General features: G+C 32.6%; 1 protein-coding gene, 1 long non-coding RNA gene and 1 pseudogene across 7 annotated transcripts in view; 2 read left to right on the top strand and 1 right to left on the bottom strand.

Annotated features, from left to right (window-relative positions):
- The window catches only part of LOC148611915 (uncharacterized), a 51,451-nt gene extending 47,509 nt beyond the window's left edge, over positions 1-3,942 (top strand). For all 4 annotated transcript variants that reach the window (XM_088592925.1, XM_088592922.1, XM_088592924.1 and 1 more), the window contains exons 38-39: positions 343-550; positions 1,006-3,942. In XM_088592925.1, coding sequence (XP_088449051.1) covers positions 343-550; positions 1,006-1,430 — 633 coding nt within the window. In that variant the 3' untranslated portion in view covers positions 1,431-3,942. The remainder of the gene's footprint in view (positions 1-342; positions 551-1,005) is intronic.
- LOC148611918 (glucose dehydrogenase [FAD, quinone]-like) lies at positions 1-22,700 on the bottom strand (annotated as a pseudogene). Its single transcript, XR_015924286.1, has 13 exons — positions 19,180-22,700; positions 18,701-18,824; positions 17,878-18,086; positions 17,469-17,654; positions 17,159-17,287; positions 16,516-16,637; positions 15,599-15,766; positions 15,050-15,200; positions 14,179-14,339; positions 11,662-11,836; positions 10,272-10,497; positions 7,750-9,779; positions 1-212 (listed from the first exon to the last, which is right to left on the bottom strand). The product of XR_015924286.1 is annotated as a glucose dehydrogenase [FAD, quinone]-like (transcript).
- Positions 21,483-22,999, top strand: part of LOC148611919 (uncharacterized) — a 12,248-nt gene continuing 10,731 nt past the window's right edge. For both annotated transcript variants that reach the window (XR_015924287.1, XR_015924288.1), the window contains exons 1-2: positions 21,483-21,582; positions 22,697-22,908. This is a non-coding gene — a long non-coding RNA (uncharacterized LOC148611919). The remainder of the gene's footprint in view (positions 21,583-22,696; positions 22,909-22,999) is intronic.

Below are 22,999 nucleotides of genomic sequence, written 5' to 3' on the forward strand. Positions count from 1 at the left end.
TGAAATTAAGAAAAAAATTCTGCCATTTTATGGATACCTGAAGTGACATTGTAGATTTGCCTCTAAAGAGAAGTCAGATGATGATAAAATTCTGCCAAATGATGTAGAATGATTATAATCCAAGCCCGTATTTATATCTGATGGCTGTCTCAAATTTTGTGGAAATCGTGACTTGATATTCTTTTTGGGTCTTCTTGCATGGTAATTTCTTCCTGAAGTAGAGTTTATGATATACTTAGAATAAAATGAAACCGGTCTTCATATAATGAATAATTATTTGATACTTTTTAGTATTTTTTTTTCATTGTAACTTAGTTGAATGTTTTATGTATTTTCTGGCAGCTTAAATCTCCACCCCAAAGCTTGACACCAACCAATAGTTTTGGTGTTTCTTCAACTATGGGACAACAGAATTCTAAGTTGTTTGGATTAGGACAGAACAGGGGAGGATCCAACCCTAGGTTTACCAATGTAGGATATACTAACTTCAATAACTCCATGCCGCAGAAGTTAAATAATCCATTTGTACAACAATCCATGCAAACTGCTGGTAAGTTTATAAACTAATACATTATTCAGAATAAGTTTGACATTCATGTGGGTTGATTGTCACATTTAATGTAATGGAACAGAGTGCCGCTTGACAGAATACACAATTCATATGAAAAAGAGAATGTTTATTGTCAAAAGATACATTGCAAGCTAACCATAAAAACTGTGAATACATTTGTAATGGTTAAGATGATAGTTGAGTATTGCCCTCATCCTGCATGGCAACAACTTGAAGGTTGAAATTGATTTGAAGGAAATATGACACAGTTTTTTTTAGTGGTTGAAAGAGTACTTTACTTTTAAATGTTGTCTTACTATTTTTGTTACAAAGATATGTCTGATGAAAATATTGTCTTACTATTTTTGTTACAAAGATATGTCTGATGAAAATATATTATTAGGAAAAAATGTTACATATTCTGGCCAAGCTATTTCATGATGTTCTTTTTTTAGGTGCAGTAATTAGACCACAGATGATGCTGAACAACTTCAGACACAACACTCCTCCAACAACCTTCCCTAATCCCATTCAGAGACCAGGACTACAAATACCAACTAACCAACGGCCTCCAAGACCCCCAACCAACCCACCTGGTCCCCCACCAAGGCCAAGTACTGTACCACCCTCTGTAGTTTCTACTGGTTTGGCATCATCTCTGAAGGCTCAGCAGGAAAAACAACGGCAAGAGTTGTTAGCTCATGCCCAGAGTTTTCTAAACCCACAGAATAAGCCCAGTATTAAGCATACTAGTAAAGCTGAGGTATCAGCTGGGGACAAGAAGACCAACACCACAACAAAACCGTCAGGAGCAGGAGGTAGTACTAGTGGATCTAGTAGTACCAAGTCTGATGATGGCAAGGCTTCAGAGAAAAAGTAATGCTCCAGGAAATCAGTTGCCTATATACTTTGATGTCTTTGTGTAGTAATTTGACACTTATTTGTAATGTTTGACACTTGTGTATTTTCTGAAACTGTTTAAAGGTGAATTTTTATATACACCAAGGTGATAGTGTGGGACATGTATATAAACATTGTATATAAATTAGGTGTTAGTCAGAATTAGCCTTTCTTTTGAAATACAAAATGCTAAAGGTGGATGTTAAAATTTGCAATAGTATATGCCTCAGTTGCTGCTGGTTTCTTGTGACGAATTACAAGAGTTCTTTTTATATATTTGTACTTTCTTAACTTCTTGTCTGTGAATTCTCGCACTGATATGCAGGAAACTTTATAGAATGAGAAGTAAGACAACACATTCTATGTGCTCTACGTGACATGTGTCTAAAATGAATGTAATGCAGTACATGCTGTTAAGTAAGAAATTTGTGATACTGTTTTAAATGAGTTTTTTTTTTTCAGGCAAATATGGGATGAAAATGCTGAGCATAAAATGCTTTAGCATTAAGATTGAGATTTTACTGTTGTTAAGCTGTGTGTATTGGTAAACATAAAGAAATACATGGGTTATTTCTTAAAAGAAAGGCATAATTCTTGTTTTCATGTTTGTACATTTTATATTGTTATATATTTTGTAATTTTATTATTTATTTATTTACATTGTTAGTAGTATGGAGATTTATCATAACTGTTGTTGGTGTTGAAATTTTATCCTAAAGTGAAGGATTTTATTTTCAGTCATGGTTGATACTCCAGGATTATGGGATGTTGTGGGATTATGATCATTATGGACTAAGAAATGGTGTTATTGTATGTAATGTTGTTGGACTATGATGTGTTATTTCCTCGGACATAATGACAGTACATAGTCATTCTCACTGGAACATTGTTAAAACATGATTGTGTTTCCTTTGACATGGTAATTGAAAACCAGTCCACATTCAGAAAGCAGATATGATAGATTGTTAAATTACTCAGTGTTGTAATAAGACTTAGTGAGTTTTGATTCATGGTAGATTAGGCATATAAACAAAAGTTTACTTGTTAGAAAGGGAAGTAAGTTATGAAAAGGAAGATACATTGGGAAAGAATGATATGCAAGGATAAACATATTGAAAACCTGTTAAGCTTTCAAACAGACAGGAGAGGTTCATGAAACATGATGTAAAATACAACCTTTATCAAAAGGAATTTTGAAGTAGGTAGATATCCTTAAGTTCAAAAAGAGAGAAATAGTCTTGTGCTCAAGAGAAAAAAAATCTGCAATGCTTGCATTTAAATGAGTTCACTCTGAGCAAAGAAAATAGCTAATAAATTGGGAAACTAAAATGGCGAACATTATAAAAAGGAGCTGAATTTTAATTGTCCCCATTAATATCACCACTAATGCCCCAGTGGTGACAGTTTTGGAATAGATGTCAGCATTATGCTGTGTTGCCCCCACAGATATGCTGTACTGATTTCCAGGAGATGGAGTGACTCTACCCCTGTCTGAATTAGCTGCCCCCTATTATGACAGGGTCTTGGGTCACAGTTGGTGAATGTGAAAAAAAAAGAAGAGAAATCATACCTAAAAGGTAGTCGTTTTTTTTCACTTGTGATGTATTTTTGTCGTTGGTTTTTTATTTTGAAAGTAGAGACATAGAGGGTTAAAAGGAGGGAGATGAAGGCATATCACTGGTTTATAAACCAAATTGTTTGTGTGGTTGTCTTGAATGATGTTTTAGAATGATTGATAGCTCATTTGTTTTAAGAGTTTATATGAAGACCGTGATTTGGGAAATATGTCTCTTGTTATATTCATTTTTTTTTTTTATATTTAAGAACACATAATATTCTCTGAAGATTTTACTGGTCAAGGAATGTCAATATTACAATGCTTTTATTCTTAATAAAGCATTTACATTTTACTAATGGTTCATGGTATTTCCATCTATCAGTCATGACTGCATATATTTTTTTATGAAAGTTGATTAATTAACCTCGTATGATTTTTTAAAGAAATGAATAAGCTTTGTGTGAGTTTTGTTAAGTTGAATGTAATAAAATGGGGTAAAGAACATTGGCAAAGTGATTTTTCAGGAAATGTGAACCTCATTTTAAAGTTAGAAGTTACTGATAATAATGATCCATTTAGTTTGATCATGAAATTTCTTTTGTTAGCTTCATTGTCTTTAAAAGTTTTCTGACTAAGGTTCAAAGTTGATATTTGAGTATAGTGTTTCATTAAACATTGATTGACTTATTTTTTACCATTTTATATTGGTTTTGTTGGAAGTAATAGCTTTACATCTGATGATTTGCAGTGATAAACTTTCCTGGGACAAATGATACTATTGAACAATAAGATTTTCATTTTTATACATGATCAATACATGGCATTATTTCTCCTTTGTAGTTTTACGTCTTTGTCACGTTCAGTGTTTTTCCTTTTGCTTCCATTTCATTTATGTGTAGCTCTTAAAACATTGAATAAAAGGAGCTATCTTGTATTTATTTACTTATTTTTTGTTACACTGCACTATGCATCTGTGCAATATTTTCCAATCATAATGGTACACCCATTAATTATGTAGTTGTTCAAATGAAATCTGTTTTCGTGTTGTGGACAAAAATTATGTTCCTGAATTTTAACAATCCATATTTTCAACAGTAGTTGAACAAGTTGAACTACAGATGACAAACAAAATTAAATTGAGTGAAACACCAACAAGACTAACTCATTTGGTTATAAGCATCATGATGTACATACACATTAAGTACTGGTCTTTAAAATTGCTTTAAATACATACTGAATTTTAAAAGTAAGAACAAAACATTCTATTTAAATTTAGTTAGGGTTTTGGCCTGTCAGGATTTTAACATGAGACCCCTATATCGTGACCAAAATGTATTTGGTTTAATCACTGAACTGTACATTGACCTGATATTCAAATTGCACATGCAATCCCACACGCGCACCCACATTTATAATGTCGTGTCTGATAGATGTACTGCACTACTATGCACATAACGCTTTTTTTCTAAATGCAAGTTATAGGCTATGAAATGTAAAATTTAAAGGGGTCCTAAATTTAAAGACTCGTTTAGAAGTACATTTTTCCATTGTAAATAATAAAAAAAAAACAACACATGGGAGCAATTCTTTTAGTTTACAATGGCAAATATAATTTTTTAAAACATTGAACAAAAACCAAGAATTGGAATTCAGATAAATACCCCAGTAAAATGTCATTTCTATTGAGTACAAAATTTCCATAGTTCGCCCTTAAAGCAATACACAACTCTACAGTAAAAAATATGTTCAATTGTTACCTCTTCAGTTCTACAAAAAACAAAGCTAAGTGTCTTATAGATGAGTCATATAAAATTGTTGGTGGGTCGAGTTTGAAAAACACCAAGATAAGTATAACGACAAATCTGAAGACGAGAGTTAAAACCATTCAACTATTTCATACTTGTAGTCTAAAATCTGTTCCCATTTCTCTAACTTACCAATGGCAGCATTAAGAAAACCTTATTTCTTAATTGTCTTCATTCACATTTAGGTTTATTTTACAAAACCCTCAAAAATAAGTTTTTCACATTATTTCTGATAAATGTCTTGTAGGTATTTTTCGGACGCAGTCGGTATAGTTCCGCTTTTTACCCTTAGACCTTAAAGACGCTACTCGATGGAAACCGTCACCCGATCAGAAATCTGTGTCCCGATTGGCCAAATACTGATAACTCAGTGGCGTTCGAAATAACTATAGAAAATTGAAATTGCTTGGCAAGTGTTATTTCATTGAATGAAATGTTTAAAAAATATTAGTTAAAAGAGCAGAATCTTACTGCGTCGGCTATCTTTTTTCTAGATAGTACTTGTTGATAACTGTGATAGTACATGCGATTGTTAATAGATACTGTGGTTTTGAGTTGATTACATGTGAGAAATTATACTCCTTTAGCGCTCAATTTACTGAATTCTGAAAATTCCTCGCATGATACAATTTGACAATATCACCCGCAAAGACATGTTTGGCACAGACTTTGTTAATGATAACTAAAGCAATATGCTTGACAGTTAACATGCTATTTCTTTTATTTTTTATTCCTGTAGTGTAAATATTCTATCACCACCATAACACAAACTAAGCAGTAGTATACCCTGCCACGGACTTGCAGATACAGTAAGAATACTTGCTCCACCACTTTTTAAATACGACTTGAAATATGGTACATGAGGCATGTTGAGACGATCCATATCTAAGTCCGCCACAAAGTATTCCTCTTTATCCTGCCAGATGAACTATTCCAGAGAAATCGCAGAAAATTCCTTCAGCTTATTGCCTTGCATGTTTGGCATTATGTAAACAATTGAATAAGCTTTGGAATTAAGTACTTCTCCGTCTAAGAATCAGGCAAAATGTGTATAAAGTGTGGCACATGAAGGAAAAAAACGCAGAGACCAAATGCATTGACCAAGTGTTTATAACCGATAACCTCCACCAATTACTATCAAAGTGTTTGTAAAATTTGCATTATAAAGATATTGATGGGTCAAATTTAGTTGAAATGCACTGGCAAAATGGCGGGAAAATTTTTCCGCACTTTTTCCATATATAAGCAGTCAGAAGTCTACGTCACAGATGCTTCAGGATAAATTTAAATAACTTTTTAGTTGTTTTCTAGATGTATTTAACATATTTCAGGAAAAAAGACCAACTTGAGAAATATGAAGTGCCACCCATTGCCTGATTCTTACACAGAATGGCACTTAAGTTTTTACAAAGGTAATTTTACCCAATAAAGTTATAGTACGTGGGCTGAGATATCCCCTTGTACCCCACTCATCAACCAAAATATGATTTTCTACTTACCCTATATCTCTTATTGATGAAAAAAAAACCGAAGCATTTTTTTTTATATTTTTTGGCTACATTTTATACATCGTTGAGGTTAAAATCCATTTTTTTGTTATTTTTTTAACTTCGAACTTCAACTTTCTACAAAATGAAATAAATTGACATATATAGGTATCAACATGTAGTTCAATGTCTCAGCTTTACAATGGTACACAGAAAAAAGTTGGTAACACGTTCGATTTTGGAGTAAGAAGAAAAAAAGAATGTACCCCTACCCCACATATAAGTCGCTTAAATTGACATCTTTTAAAGTCAGTACTCCTGGAGTATTAATGCTTTTGTACAAATGATTTATTTGGTATTTTCTGTTTATTGTCATCTCAATTAATACTTCTTTTGATGACTTGTGGTGATTTTCGTAGTCGGAATTGATCAAAAATTGGATTTGCGATTTTCCCCAAAAAGTCTCATAAATTTGACTCTACAAGCCATTGCTCTAATAAAATTAAATCATTCGTTATCATTGTTATCATTCGATAGATAATTCAATTTTCTACATCCACGAAAAACTATTTTTCAGGAAAGAATTTTAAAAAATGTATGTATTACCCGTACCCCTAAAAAACTGGTCTCAGTATCAAACAGAATATTTATTCACAGCATAACGAAACTGTAAAACTCAAATTTTAGGCATTCATAATTAAGATAACAATGTCCCCACATATCTGATCAATGCAGGCGCTTAGATTTTTTGGGAGATTTACAAATACTATTAAATCGTATAAAGGGAAAATTTCAGAATTTCCAAATTTCTTCTATATCACCCGTTATTGACATATTTTCAGAATACCATAGCTAAAAAGGCTTCTGTGAGATACAGCTCTTTTATATAGTGTCTTAGCTTTCAAATGAGCCCAGATAGTAAATATTCGAACTTTTCTTAGTCATTTTAGGTGAAAAATTGCCACACCTACCAATAAAAAATACCTCAACATGAACCAAAAGGTTAATTTTCAGCAGATAAATGATGTGGAATAGACATGTTGGGTACTATTGTTTTAAACATATCTGCCGATTTCATGTGCGTATCTTGCAGTTTCAATGGACAAACAATAATGAGTTGTTCATAAAAAGGGGAATTTTCGGAATTTTTGACCCAGTGGGGTACAAATATAGGCTGACACTGAAAAAAAGAATTCGAGTATATTCTTGGCGACAAATTGATTCGGTTATGGGAGTTATAATCGTACAAAAAAATTACCATGAAGTTGATGAGTGGGGGTGTACACGGTGAAGTTTTCTTCAGAATTTTTTTATACCTCTCTTACCTTTTAAGAAAAAAAAAATAGAATCAACCATTAATTTCAAGTCCAAGGAAAAATCCAGGCAAAACCTCTGAATTAATGTTTGAATATGACATAAAACTTGATCAGAATACCCTTTTCTACCTACCCACAGAATTGATTTATCTTTCCCCCGAAGCAACACGTAGAGTCAAAACACATAGTTGCATTAAGTGAAGATTCAGTACCATCTAAAATGAGGAAAGTGTCATCATCATATTGCCACTACTTGTTCTCTTACAACAACTTCACTACAATAATAAACAGATAAGGTGACAACCTCTACTTAATGAGAACAATAATGACATGTGCCCATTATTTATGACACAACTCTTCGCTCTAAAACCATTTGCAAAGAAGAATCACCAAAATGTAAACTTTTTAATGCCTGTGTGAGAAATTTCCACTTAATGTTCAAAATGAACTAAAAGTAATAATCTATGTTTATTATTCTCCTCTAAGTAATGTATTAGATCATACAATAATAAAGTGTTCTCACCGATAAATCTTTTTTTCATAATTCCCTTCTAAGATTTACTAATGATAAATGTCAGAATAGACTTCTTACAATTAGGCTTCTGGAACGACGTTATTTTTCTACAACTACAGAAGTTTTATGGTCGACATTATTAACTCGTGGATCGTTACAGTGTATCCATCTGCACCATGAGAACTGATTTGTTCAACGTTTCATAGTTCGTCTATCCCGGAGTTGCCCATTTTTGTTTCTTTGTACGAATTATTTTGGTTATTTTATGCTCTTTGTTGTGTATGTCTGTTTTCCCCGTCTGGTCTTTGTCCTTGGATTACATTCTTTTGGCGAGTGTTTCTAGAAAAACAGAGGGCGCTAACCTACCGGTGCACCTGTCCATGCTCCCAGTTTTTAGTGGATACCGAGTTGCTCATTTACTTTTGTTACTTTGTATGTATGATTTTAGTTACTTTATGTTCTTTGTTGTGTATATCTGTTTTCCATGTCTGGTCTTTGTCCCTGGATTACATTCTTTTTATTGCTGCTATAACCTTGGTTCCCTTGATTACTCTTTCTATAAAATAATAAGAAATAATGATTGCAATAAGCTTGCTTGATAGAAGATATGGGTAACTCTATCATCAGTTAGCACCATATTCGTCTTCCTGGATGAACTGGCCATGTTGAACTGGAATAGCACAAAGTAAATGCCAGTTGCAAATCAACTATTGAATAGAAGCAATGAAACTATCTCTGTGGTCATTTGAATAGACACCTTCAAGGTTTTTTCCTACAAGATGTTTTTTACCTACAGAATAGGAGATTTTTTCCTACAGGAAGAAGACATAGTGAACGAAAAGCTTGAGCTCCTTATAACTTTGACCGGATGAAAGTTGAATAACATTGACAATGGTGAATGCCTAAAGCTGCATCATTTTTTGTATATTTTTTGTAACAAGTGGGCATGTTCATACTAAAACTAAACAAAGACAACAAGATTTTGGAAATCTGCATAAGTTAATGTGAAAAAGAAAAAAAACACAAAGCACTTCTTTTATCATATAACAGTAAAAATATTGGAAAATATGTAATAGGATGGTCACATGACTAATATGATTACATTTTCCAAATGAAGGAGATTTTTCTCCTACAACTTTTTAAATGCATGAGTTTAAGCACAGAGTTTAAGCTCCATTGTTACGAATTCCATTGATGAACTCACCTAGCAGAACTGGTGTATATCTTGGGCTTTTCCAGTTGAAGATGGTCAGAAGTCACGGTGAGCTCACAGCAATATAATGTAATGTAATAACACATCGTGGTTCCTTTATGTAGGACTAAAACTGTTAAATTTCAAATCCCAAATGTATCAAATACCAGTATGGTGACTAACTGGACAGAAATGAGACATTTACTGCAAATATATGTACTATGCAAATTGGTATTCTTAAATAATAACTACATTAATTGTACTTCTCTTTCAAGAAAAACATTATTAGATATTTAGTTCTGATACTTTCTTTTTGAATGTCTTTACTGTATCAATGTCTTGAATCAGATCAGATGCCTTTTCACCTATCATTATGCATGGGGCATTCGTATTCCCTGTTGGTAAATTTCGCATGATGGATGCATCAGCTACTCGCAAACCTTGTATTCCTTTTACCCTAATAATATAAAAAAGGAACTTGCATTTTCCATAGTCATACTATTTAAAGGGTTTAGACATGTTTATTCACCTTGTCATTCGTTTGCAAGTTGTTAAATATGAATTTCTCTAAAGAGTTAATCAGAGATATTCCAGTCTTCAATGTAAAGCACTCAACGCAAACTTCCAATCCTACATGTCTTAGTTATAATAAAGAACTAATGAGGATCGACTACCTATGTTTTATTAATCAGGCATCTTTTACCCTCACCACTAAAATGAAGATCGGTTATCTTCACTGCGTAGAAGCAATTTAATACTTAAAATGGAGTCATATCACAAAAAATCAGAATGTTTAACATTTAAGCCGTTCACTGTTAAATTTACTCTCGAGAATCTACAGCCCTTGTTCTTTCTATCAATTAAATACGTCCACCCACTAAACATGTTCATTCAACAAAATACTAGATCTGTACTTCCACACCATCTTACATGTAAAGCATCAATATACCTGAGCTGGGAATCGACAACAGCTGTTTTGTCATCTATTGATCCCATTCTACACGTTGAGACAGGATGATAAAGAGTTGCAGCAAAATATCTCAGTAAACATTCCCAATACGCATCACTATCGAACGATTCACCATCACAAATACCATCAAAATCCATTCTGTTTAAAGTGGCTCCTATTTCTTGAAGAGATTTTGAATTCGCTATCTTCTGAGCAGTTCTAATGGCTATGTAAGAAAAAATCGAAAAAAATTTTTCAAGCCATATTGAGGATATAATTTGTTATTCGTAAGAGATTTATAATACAAAGCAGTGACAGACGCACTACAGCAATATCTAAGCAGAATGTAATATTAGTTGCTTCAGACCATGGTCTGAAAAGTATTTGTGACATATTAATATCTTTAGTTTCTCCAATCGGAGATTCACAGACGGAGTATTTTTGCAAGTGTTATGGCACCCAAGCGTGATCTAGTGGTTTCGTCGTAAAACAGAAACTTTCTGAAACTTTTATATCGGTATAATGCTGTAAGTATCAAATGGTTAAACAGAATAAGAATAATTTTTCTGGATGAAGCAAATTGAAATTACGAACGAACATATGTATATGTATCTGTATGCAACTATATGCATGATCAAACCTTATCATGACATCATATACCGTAAAGCTGCTTCAGCTGTCTTTTTCGTAAATTTTTGTTTCTATTGAAATATGCATTAATTAACTTTTAATTATTTCTACTAAATTGTACTTTTCCTGTATAATTTCATTTCATATCCTCAAACAAAATGGATTAATACATGAGATAGGTGTCGATATATATTGTCTTGAAGACAAAAGAAAATCGACCTAGATAAAATTCATATGTGATTAATTCTGGTGACCTTAACATGCGCATATGTTGTAAGGGTCGATATTGTCCAGCGAAAGCTGTCAATCAGCGAAAAGGAAGGCCCGTTTCTTTGGCGGCCTGAAGCCGTAAAAGAAAAAAAATGAATATAACGCAAGGATCCTTTTGTAATTTACGTAAAGTGATATAATACAGCAATTGTCATTATTTATTTGAAAACTTATCAAGAAATACATGAAATGAAATGAAAACAAGATATGTGTTTACCTGTGTATCAGTTATTGCTATTTTTAACCAAGGTGAAAGTATTTTAACCCAGATGAATGTCCTGTAGGCAATCTTCGGAAGTAATGGGGAAAAATAATTAGATTAGAGCTATCGATCTTCTTTGATTAAAAAAACTTGTTTTCACAATATTCTGTAGGTATTATCGACAGTTTTTGCTTCAACTGCATTACTACAAATTTATTTCATAGAATCGGCAAAATTCATTAGAATCAAAACTGAACAAATAAAATAACTGTTTACTATCTTACATACCTGAAATAAATGTTTTGATATCGTCTGGTTGCTGGAGATAGTTAGGATCAATTAACGGATGATCAAATGGATCTGAACTCTGAAGTCGGATGGTCCCTCTACTCTTACCATGGGATAGTATGACGATGAAACTGAACTCATTTTCGATAGCTCTCGTTTTCAACTTTGTTTTAATCTAGAGTAATAATAACATTTTCAAATGTTTAAGTCAAATGTCACTCATCAAAAAACAAAAACAAAAACAAACAAACAAAAACAAACAAACAAACAAACAAACAAATCAATATTTATGAGCATTTGTTTTTTTTATCTTTAAATCAGCACTTAAATGTAAGCCAAAATATTTGTGAATCATCGAATACTCAAAAGGTTTACAAGAGAAAAATACACCTGCCAAACCAATCAATGCAACACCAGTAGAATTTTAAACCGCGGTTGATTGAGAAAAAATATGTACCAGGATTTGTTAGAAAATATGAGAAAACTGAATTCCGGGGCTTTTCTGTTTTAAGTTTTTGAATGTATTTGTCATCGTATTGATTTATAAACTTTGCTACAACTTTGTGCATATTGGCTGTGAACCATTGTTACTGAAAAACTATTCTGATCACTAATAGACTCACTTCCTTGAAATAGTATATTAAGTCTCCGTTTTTTCGTCTTTTTAAATTAAATATGATATAACCAGAGATTTCATAGTGCGTTTAATACTATGTAAAGTTTTCGTGCTTTCAGGAAGCAATGAAAACAGAAACAAATGCTTTACTAATGTCAAAGTATGCTGCATGTATGTATATTGAAACCCAACCACATTCTTCTTTACGGCAAGGGCTCATGGCAGGGCATATGCATGGCAGTTATATATGTTTCTGCACTTTTTATGACTACTTTTGCCCAGTGTCAATAATGCACTCTTTCGTATTGACACATACCAGAAACAATTAACTGTAATACAAGCGTAAGGTTAAACTATCTGGTTTAAACCCCCATTTCAATAGGAAAAGGTTGTATCAAGTAATGAACGATTGCACTTGTTTCCAACAATTCGGGCTTTATCTATTGCCATTTGTTATAATGACTTTTCTTTTATTTTTTATACTTTCTAATTTTTGTCTATAGTTTGCATATCATTTCTGTAACTTGATTATTACCCTTACGGCACAAAATTCATCAAGGTTTAAATAAGTAATAATCATCTTGACATACATGTATACTCGACGTCACATACAGCACATTTTCGAATTGAAGCTCCACTTTTTAAACCGTCGGGACTTACTGCTAGAGCTTCTCTCTTTTATTTAATCTGAAAATAGTTCGCATATATGCATGAGTGTTAGTACCAACGAGTCGCTTATTGGCTTAAATCGTGCGTAACAAATCCTTACGGGAAAGTCCCATACTAATATCCGCCATGTTGGTTTCTAGGGACGATTTTTTTACAAACAAAGTTCGTAAGTTCCCGTCGAACTCCGGTGACAATCGTCTGCTTGATCAATTCTCGGTATTTTACGTTGTTCGCGTAAAATAAATCCGAGATATCCGAACTTACACCGAAATGCATTCTGGGTTCTTCGGTTTTTGGACAAACCATTTAAACGTAAACAACATCTCCTAGCAACCCGATCACTGTAAAGCCAGCACTCCACAGTATTGTAGAACTGCCTAATTTTGGTCTTGTAATCTGATGCTTTGTAACATTTATCACTTTAAAAAATTGTCAAGCATCTGTAAATCTATATATCTAGAAATAGCTCAGGCAAAGGCCTTCAGGATGCAGTAAAAATTTTCTGGAAAAAAATTACCCACAGCATATAGGGTTACCATAAAAGCCATGCACAAATATGCGAAAATTTGCAAAAAGTTCATAGAATCAGGTTTAAAAATATCAAATTTCCCGCAAAATATCTGAAATTTTTATTTCATCCCCTGAAACTGTTCAAACTTTTCCTTCGAAAATCCCTTCCTCATATGGACATCAGCGGTTAGATTTTAATCTATTTGACTTTGTAATCCACTTATTAATTTTAGCATGGTAAAAAATTGACTTACTTTCACTTTCACAATGAAGTCAAATTGTCATTGAAAAAAAGCCCCTTCAACATTGATATAAAACATTGCAAAATACTTTTTAAAGTCCCCTTTTTTCATAAAATGTTTTATCAACAATAGATTCTTCATTTTTAATGCAACCACCGGTTTCCATTCATGTCATTTTTCATCCCAAGCCAAAAGTGCGAAAGTAAACTAAACTGTGGAGTGCTGGCAAACATGGCCGACTTTTGACATGTAAATATTGGGACCGAGAATTAAAATCTCACCGGAGTTTAACGATTCAGAGTTTAGGGAGAAGCCGTTTGGCTAAACGAATGAGCAAGTCATTTAAGACAATTTAAACGACGGTAGGTGTCAATAAAGTCGTAGGAAATATTTTTCTTCAAATTTTAACAGTGTCTTATTTATGTGACGCCGAGTATATAAATTCCATTTACCTTTGCATTGATTTTTTCATAAGTTTACCTCATCTTTGATATTCATCTTTAGTCCATTGTCTACAAAGTCTTCATTTTGTCCATTTGTAAACATTTGAAGCTGAAAATCTGGGTAGTTCGGTGCATCTTTTTCTCTGTTTGCTTTCTGACCAAAGAAATGGCCATCAGTACCACAGTAAGAGTGACATCCTGATAAAAAAAAACAACAACAATAACAATATGATAATCAACTGGAAAGATTGAACAACTAAAGTATGAACACAATAGCAAAGAACACTCAACTATAACGATTGCGAGGAACCTGTAAAATCTGTAAGTGCTCCTACCACGAGTAATTACATTTTCTTAATTCACGACAAGCAATTGATTATCCTATTTCTCTATTATTTATCATTATTTTTATAATTACTTTAGGTTTCGTGATCGGCGGATATTAATATTTGTTGTGAAGTTTTGACGAAAGAAAACCCGAGAGTGAAATTACAGATTTTATTTCACATGAGAATTATTATCAAAATTAATTTCACAGAAAACATTCGACAAATCATTGCTATTTTTGATGAACATATTTATAATTGTCTTTTCTTTTTATACTAAACCACTTTTCAATTGATATTTACATTTTGCAATTATGCAGTCAGGTTGGTTTATCAAATTTTCGTTTTATAACTATAACTTAGTCTTACTAAGTCTTCTATTTGAAACCCGAAAGACCATGCCCTATATAAACTTCCAATTTCTACTTTTGTATAATTGGTATTCTAGAAAACTTGGCATCCAACATTTCAAATATCACCAGTGCTACTATATAACGACAACCCAGAGTAAGTTGAAGTATGTTATGACTATAATTATATACAGGATGACTTCAAAACATAAGTTCAAATGAAAGAACTCACCTTTTCCGGTTATTTCAAAAAACAATCTTTGAAGAGTGGAACTGGCATCTTTTGATGAAACAGAAATTGACTGATTTATTCTGTACTTCATAAAAAGGAATATATGATCCTGTAAATTTTCTCCCACTGGTAAATCAGCTATTATTGGTATCTACAATGTTGATATTCATTAATTTTGTTTACAAAAATGATTTCCCCTTAAAAGACTGCAAGATTCAAATTATTAATCGCATCTTTCTAAGCCCTTACACATTATCACCCGAACTCTTGACTAATGTATATATTTTTAATTGAATATAGTATATTCAGAATAAGTCCGGGCTACACTTTGATAATGGCCGATTGATTTTATACCATAGAGTTTTGTGCAAAGCAGCGATTCATTACACACACGCACTTATACTTTCTTCCCTGTGTTGTACATAAAGATGAATGATTTTATTTCATTTTTTCCCATAGTTGCGAATTTAGTACTGTTATATTCAAATGTTGTGCAACAACAGTTACATGTCTGGCAATTTTAAAATCCCCTATTATAAAGCAACACACCTTATGTTTAAGCAGCTGGTCTTTAGGACCGATTCCAGATAGCATGAGTAACTGTGGACTATTGATGGCACCAGCTGAGACTATCACTTCTTTCCTGGATTTTACCACCGATTTCCTGTTATCTTTTACAATATGTAAACCCCTTACTGTCCTCTCACTTATCTCTAACTATTTACAAACAAATATACATGGTATGATCCAGTCTGTCCCCCCCCCCAAAAAAAAAAAAAAAATGCGTTTGTTTTAAGTGCCAGTCCAAATAAAATTCAGACACTGTCCATAATAAAGTGATTTATGGTGAAGAAAAACCCTTCGAACTAACAATGCTTTTTCAATCTACATATGCTATATTTTTACGCAACAGTTGTCCTTTCCATATTCAGATCTGTACTTTTGAGAAAATCATACATTTATCTACCACTGAAATCAAACAAATCGAACAAAATCGAGAGCGATAACTCTTGCAAAGTGCAAATGAAAAACTATGACTGATAATGTGGTCTGTAACTGATTCTGAATAAGAACTGATAGTGAATTCGGAGTTTTAGGCATGCATGAATCATCTCCTGTCTGATTTTTATAAAGACTGCTACTTAAAGATTTACAAGTACTGAAGATTATTTTTAAATCGATGTAACAGTTAAAAGCAACGTGAACGTTTTTTTTAAAGTACATAAAAGTAGTACATAAAAAGAACTAAGTTTTCTTAAACCTTTATCAAATCAAAGCTTACCTGGTGTAACCGAATACATATCTCTGAAAATACACTTTTGTTTTGTCTCATGATGTAACCGTATCATTTCGAAAGAGATGAGGTCTTTACACTTACGTAGTTGTGTTTTCATTTTATCAGCCGATCTGTCTCAACTTTTACAAGGTAACATTTAAGGTTGTATAGTATATTGTCTAAACTTTACCTTCGTAGCAAGAGTATTTATACTTATATGGAGGTTTGGTCGATGTAAAAACGGTCTTAGATAGGCTCTTGCAGTACTGAATCTTTTTCCATTCTTGGTGTTCAATTGACTGAAGGTAAAACCTGCAGGCGATTTATTGTAAGTGTAGAAGGCAGATCTTTGTTTGAAAATTACTAGCAACTAGGTTTAAAACCATATCCCCACGCGAAGATAAAATAAATTTCTTTTAATATTATGTTCCGACATCTTCTGTTTTTTATTAGCATTGAAGCCATTTTGTTAACGTTATAAAATGAATTAAACAGTTCGTTTGATGAACATTTTGAAATATTTTGTGACATTCATATTGAGTCTACAGCAACAAGTGTTTAAAAAGTCTTGTTCTTTTTATATAAATCCCATGGGAAACATTTTCAAATAAATTAACAAGGCAACGCCTTAAAAATTCCAAAATCTTTTTGACAAAGATATAAAAGGTAAATTTCACCAAAGTTTATGATTGAAATGCTATGTAATAAAAACACGCCACAATACAAGACTGTACTTGCCATCTTTATATGTTGTGATTTATTTGTTTTATTTTTTAGGGGGGGATTCGGCGTCCCATCTTCATTTGAAAACGTACTTGAAACGTGAAAATTACCATGCATTGTCCGCCCATTGGCGTCATTTGTCTTCAGACCAAGCTCATTTGCAGCTCTGCTAAATATATCTGCAAGTGGTGTAATCTTTTCTCCGGAGATAGGACGAAGTCCACCACGAGAATGATAGGCTGTGGTATAAAAAAAATAAAGTATTTTTTTTCAAGAAGTGCAGTGATCAAAAATCAATGCGAATGTAGGATATAAAACTATTAATACGCTAGGCTACATTTGTCTGCTAATCTAAAAAAAATGTTCCACTTTGTAATATAATTATCTTAATACATGTATCTGTATTTAATGCTACCGTACGAGAATCATAAAGATCTGGAATTTGTATATCCTCCATCTTCAGAAAGTAAGGAAGAACATCTTTATAACTCCATCCTTTGCATCCCTCAGCTTCCCATTCATCATAGTCATGCTACCACGTATAAATGCAAGATAGTTCAAACAACTCGATCCTCCTAATACACGTCCGCGTGGCCAGTATGATCTCTGCGAACAAAACAAACTGACTTAATATTGATTAATTCATTTTAAGAATTAATTTTATATGAAGTATACTATAGATGATTTGATGTTTTGAAAAAACAAATCTATTAAGTGATTGAATCAGTTACCCGTTACAATATGAAGGCTTGGATTGTCATTAACTAATTTTATTTTTTTACTTATTTTTTGGTATAGTAAATAAAGTATGTCTTCATAGTTTACTCACATGACCATTCATTGCTTTCTGACTGTACTTTTGAGGGACACTGTAATAACCCCAATCTTCTTTTGATTTTTGTAGAGTCCCCACCATTAGAGGAACCCGTATGTTGTCATTATCAAGTTCCGATCCCCCAGCTTCAACCAATAATACAGATACATACGGGTTCTCGGAAAGTCTACTGGCTATAACCGCCCCTGTCGACCCAGATCCGACTATATTTGTAGAAAAAGTAGATACATTGATTCTTTATAGCGGCTTCGTTAAATAATACAGAAGTTCAACATTGAAATATTAAGAATCTACTAAAAATGCTCCCATCGTATTTTACAGAACTTTTTGTATTTTCAAATGATAATTTAGCATGAGAACTAAAATACATTACTATTTCTCGCATGCAATGCTGTATTATGTGTATGCTTGGCAGTCTTTTTTTTTGTGTTAACGCATGATAGTTTTATCTTTAAATAAATCTGTTTTTTTTATTCATGGGTGTATCATGTTTTTTTCCCCAAATATATTATCATATTTGAATTGGATGTTTTCTATCAAGATACACAACGCTTTCTAATGCATATAACTTGGGTGCATATCAGGTCAGAGCTTAATACTTTGTTGCATCTTACGCTGTGATATAATCCTATGTAGTTTCAATAGTGCACATCTCAATTTTAACTTGAATTGAATATAGACTTTTATAAGCACATAACAAAAACGTTTCAACTTGAACAAAAAGGGGAAGAAAGGAAGTTTCATTTATTACAGTGTGTAAATTTTATAGCGAACGATATCAATTTTGACACATAAACACACACATTAGAAGTCTTACCAACGATATAGTCATATGTTGAATTTAGGCTGACATTGAAAGCATCATCTTGCTTGTTTCTTCCCGCAAACCATAATGCAACAGCGAAGAGAACAACTAAAACAGATTTTAATAATCCAGTAACCTAAACAATAACAAGTAAATGTTAAATATTCATGACATTTTTATAGTTCATTTTAAGAAAGGCTGGGATAAACGGTTCTATTGTAAGTACATTTATTCAAAACCTGCCTTTCTCAAAGTAGTGATTAATTTTGGTTACGCTCCTTAAGAAATGACCCATATTACCACAGCTTCGATATGTATCACACGGTTGGAGACCAACAGAGAACTACACAGACATATGCAAGGTTCAACATCAATCTGATACACCTAGTAGATGACAATACATTTTACATGTTGACTTCGGCGTATTGAAAATTATGGTCTAATTTTACATTAAATTTTGTAGAATTTTGTAGAAATAATAATGCACTTACGTTTGTTGTGTTTATCATGTCTGAGGTTATGACATATGTACAGGTAATTGATAAAGGTAAAATTAAGTAGTGAATAATCATAATCACGTTTTTCTGTCGAGAAGTATGTAAATACAGTTAAAATATATAGTCAAAATACAACTTAATGTATCTCAGCGTGCCTGTTGTTATTGGTAAGGGAATGTCGATTACAATGTTTTTTTTATATAGTATGTACATATTCCTAATGGTTTATTGCATTTCCATCTATTAGTCATGACTGCATTTATTTTTATGAAACTTAATCATTAGGGTGTAATAGATGACATTTTAGGTAATTTTATAGAAATAGTAACCTCTTGAGAACACATACAGTTACAGATATTAAAAAAACCTTTTGCATGTTTTGAGATGCGAATGAAATGTATAACATGCATCTGCTACCTTCCCCCCCCAATTCTACATAAAACATAAAACTGGTGATAACTTCAATCTTGTTACAACAATACCCTGTTCCAGAAGACTAATTGTAATAAGTCTAGCGTGGTACAAAAAAGCAAGCTCTGGCACAACGTATGAATTGTGATATGAAAGCTTCATACACAGGTGCTGAAGGGATGTGGCCAAGATGTTTTTTTTTTGTAGACTTCGGATTGCGTATTTGCTGTTGTTTCTTTGTACGTGCTACTTTGGTCATTTCATGTTCTTTGTTGTGTGCGTGTTTGTTTTTCCTGTCTGGTCTTCACCCTGGAAAATGTTCGTTTGATTTCCGAAAAAAAGACAAAAACATTATGACAAAATAGAATACATCTGTCCGAAATATGTAAACGGGCATACTTTAAAATGTACCTACATATTGATGAATTTGTTTTTCAAGTTGAAAGAGGTGCCTTTCCAGTTTCAATAACATAATGTTATCGTAGTTTCAATTCAAATTGTAAACAAATCGGAGATGACTGTCAAGCCAGATTGTAACTCCGTTTTCAAGGCCAAGTCGTTCATAGTAATTGCTCACGTGCAGCGGTTTTCGCTCATTTACTGATAGTTTGACTCATTTAGAAACTAAGTTCAAGTAAAAAAATAGTCTACAGTTATGACAAACGTTTGGCTACTAAAGTTTTAACTATTGTACATATTTTGTACTTAGACCGTAATCATCCATAACTTAACACCCGTATTTTTCATCGTTAAATTGTATATTTAAAAAAAGGGTCTTTGTTATATGAACAAAGCATTGAAGTATTATCCCATCTTAAAATCAAAGCAGCACAAGAGAAATCTTACAATCGAACAAAAACACTAGTACTTATTCATTTAAACATTCGTTTTTTTGCACTATTGTAAAATTCAAGAAACACTAAACCATTTAGGTTTCATCCTTTGAATTACACTAGCTATAACTTATCGACGCTACATTTGGCTTCTTTTTTGATAGTTTTTACTTGTATACAATCGACCTTTTGATGTAGATCGTCCTAAAGTTTGCAGTTATAATGCTGGTGATGAGAGATTACTTCATGAAAAACATGTAAACTAAATCGGAATTTGCAATACTTATATGAGCAGTTTTTTGTATTTATTTTAATGTTAAGAAAAAAAATTAGTACGTAGATAAGGAGGTCGACCTAGGATAAGGGACATAACTCATGAAATCAGTGATACGTTTGTATCATATTCAATTGCACCAAAACCTCTCAAGCTTTCGTTTGAGGCAGAATAAAATGAATCCAAGTTAATTAGATGCTTACATAAGATTGATCTAAAATGCTGAATACAAACGTTCCAATGATTTTTAAGAGTTGTGTTCCTTACCCTAAGTCTACCTCCTTAAGTCATGGAAGTAAATGCTTCTATTTTGCAATACTCGTTACATATGTTTGTTTTAATACAAAAATTACTTATTTCGATATGTTACTTACACTTTCTTTAAGGTAATACTAATTGATCAAATTTTGTCACGACAGTTCATGCTATTGAATATAAAGAGTCAAACAAAATACATGAAAATTTGATTAATTCAGTAACTTTTCAAAATATGTCTCATCACTTACTTCTAACGATAAGGTTTTTTAAACAGTAACATTTCAGTCTAAAATCATCAATTAAAAGATTTTATATAGAGTAAAACCTGCCATGCACCATCTGTATTCAGCAATAACCTGCATAGAAAGACTGTGATTAAAACATCGATATGTAGTGCATTCTATATGAAATTTAACTTGTACATAAAGACTACACGCCTTTTGTGTCCATGATTTCGTTGTCACTTGGAAGGTCACTTTAGATAGGATTGACTGTATTTTTCAACGTTTCCTTTACTTTATAGTGTACAAATCTCAACTACCACTTAGTAAAGGGAAAGACGTGTGAATGATAGTCATTTATGACCGATATCCTGTAGAACATTCAAACATTAAGGTTATGGTAAGTGTCTCTCTGCTTCTCTTAAAATTAGCATTTAATCATAGCTGTTTTAGCATTTAATCATAGCTGTTTTAGCATTTTATCATAGCTGTTTTAGCATTTAATCATAGCTGTTTTAGCATTTAATCATAGCTGTTTTAGCATTTTACTCAAGATCTAAGTCCATATGGTTTTAATTTTGACACCCCAAGTCAAAGTTTTTTGGCGTACATTTAACTAGTATAATTTTTTATGGTTCATCCTACTTCAAGATAGAGCCTCGAATTAATTAACTATGGAGACAAAGAGAGTTAATTGCGACAAATCCTATGTATTTTGTCGCATATTTAGTGTCAGTCCCTATAAGAATTAGGCAGTGGGTGAAACATAGTATGAAAAACTAACCATTTTGATAGTGTAATTTGCCTACTTTCACCATCAGAATCAATGAAAACAGACAAGATTTTCAATATCATGCTGGCCCATTGAGTTAAAATTTCATTGAAATGCGCTGAAAAAATTAACATTTCAATGGCAGATAACTCTGTCAAAAACCTCATTTTTCTAACATTTTATTGAAAAATTTCTGAGTAAAGCCAGTCATGCAGAGATTAAATAATGGTCTTTTCAAATAGAGAACGTGTCCTGAAGTGATACTTTATTGTCAGATCGGTGGGGTTTTGACATGCATGTTTCTGATTTTTCCGATTTTGCCTGATTCTTACAAACACTTACACTTAATTAGTGAAGATTATACATCAAATTTAGTCAACAATATATACCTATTAAACCTCAACCATCGCTTTTATAACACAGAACAAATACAATTCTGTTTTTCATAGTAATCGTTAAAGGTGTGCACTTACTAAGTTTATATGCTACTCATTATGAAAAGACAAAGGTAGATTGCTTTGATTCAAACATACTTTAATTTAAAACATTTTCTTGTTTGAAATAGTAAGCCAATATCTCAATTAATTGTCATATTTAACTTTTTTTTTTTATTTCTCAAGAAAATGCCAAATCTCAGGAAAAAAGTCTGCCCAGTGAAAGAAGATTGGAGTTGCTTGCCACACTGTTGCAATCCTTTATTTCTTTCGGCGTTACGTTGTTGATGTTGTTGTAATTTTTTTAGGTCTTAGAGGGTTTGATTTCCAGTATGCAATTCCATGTGATGTTATCAATGAATCGACAAAGAAATGATAGATATCAACATTGCTCCACTGAATGCGCATACACCACTGATTGTGCATACTTCACTGACTGCCTTTCCGGTTGCAATTTTTTCTGTCACTTCTCCATATCCGACCGCCCTCATGGTAACAAAACCAAGCCATCAAGCCTTAGGTATGCTTTTAATATCATTTTGCTCGTTTTCTGTCAGAAAGACAAGGTTTACAAAAAATTGCCAGTTATTATGTACAGAAAGAGAACTAAA

Source organism: Perna viridis, chromosome 7 (genome assembly GCF_037379345.1).
Source record: "Perna viridis isolate PV_CMFRI_1.1 ecotype Kerala chromosome 7, ASM3737934v1, whole genome shotgun sequence".
NCBI lineage: Eukaryota > Metazoa > Mollusca > Bivalvia > Mytilida > Mytilidae > Perna > Perna viridis.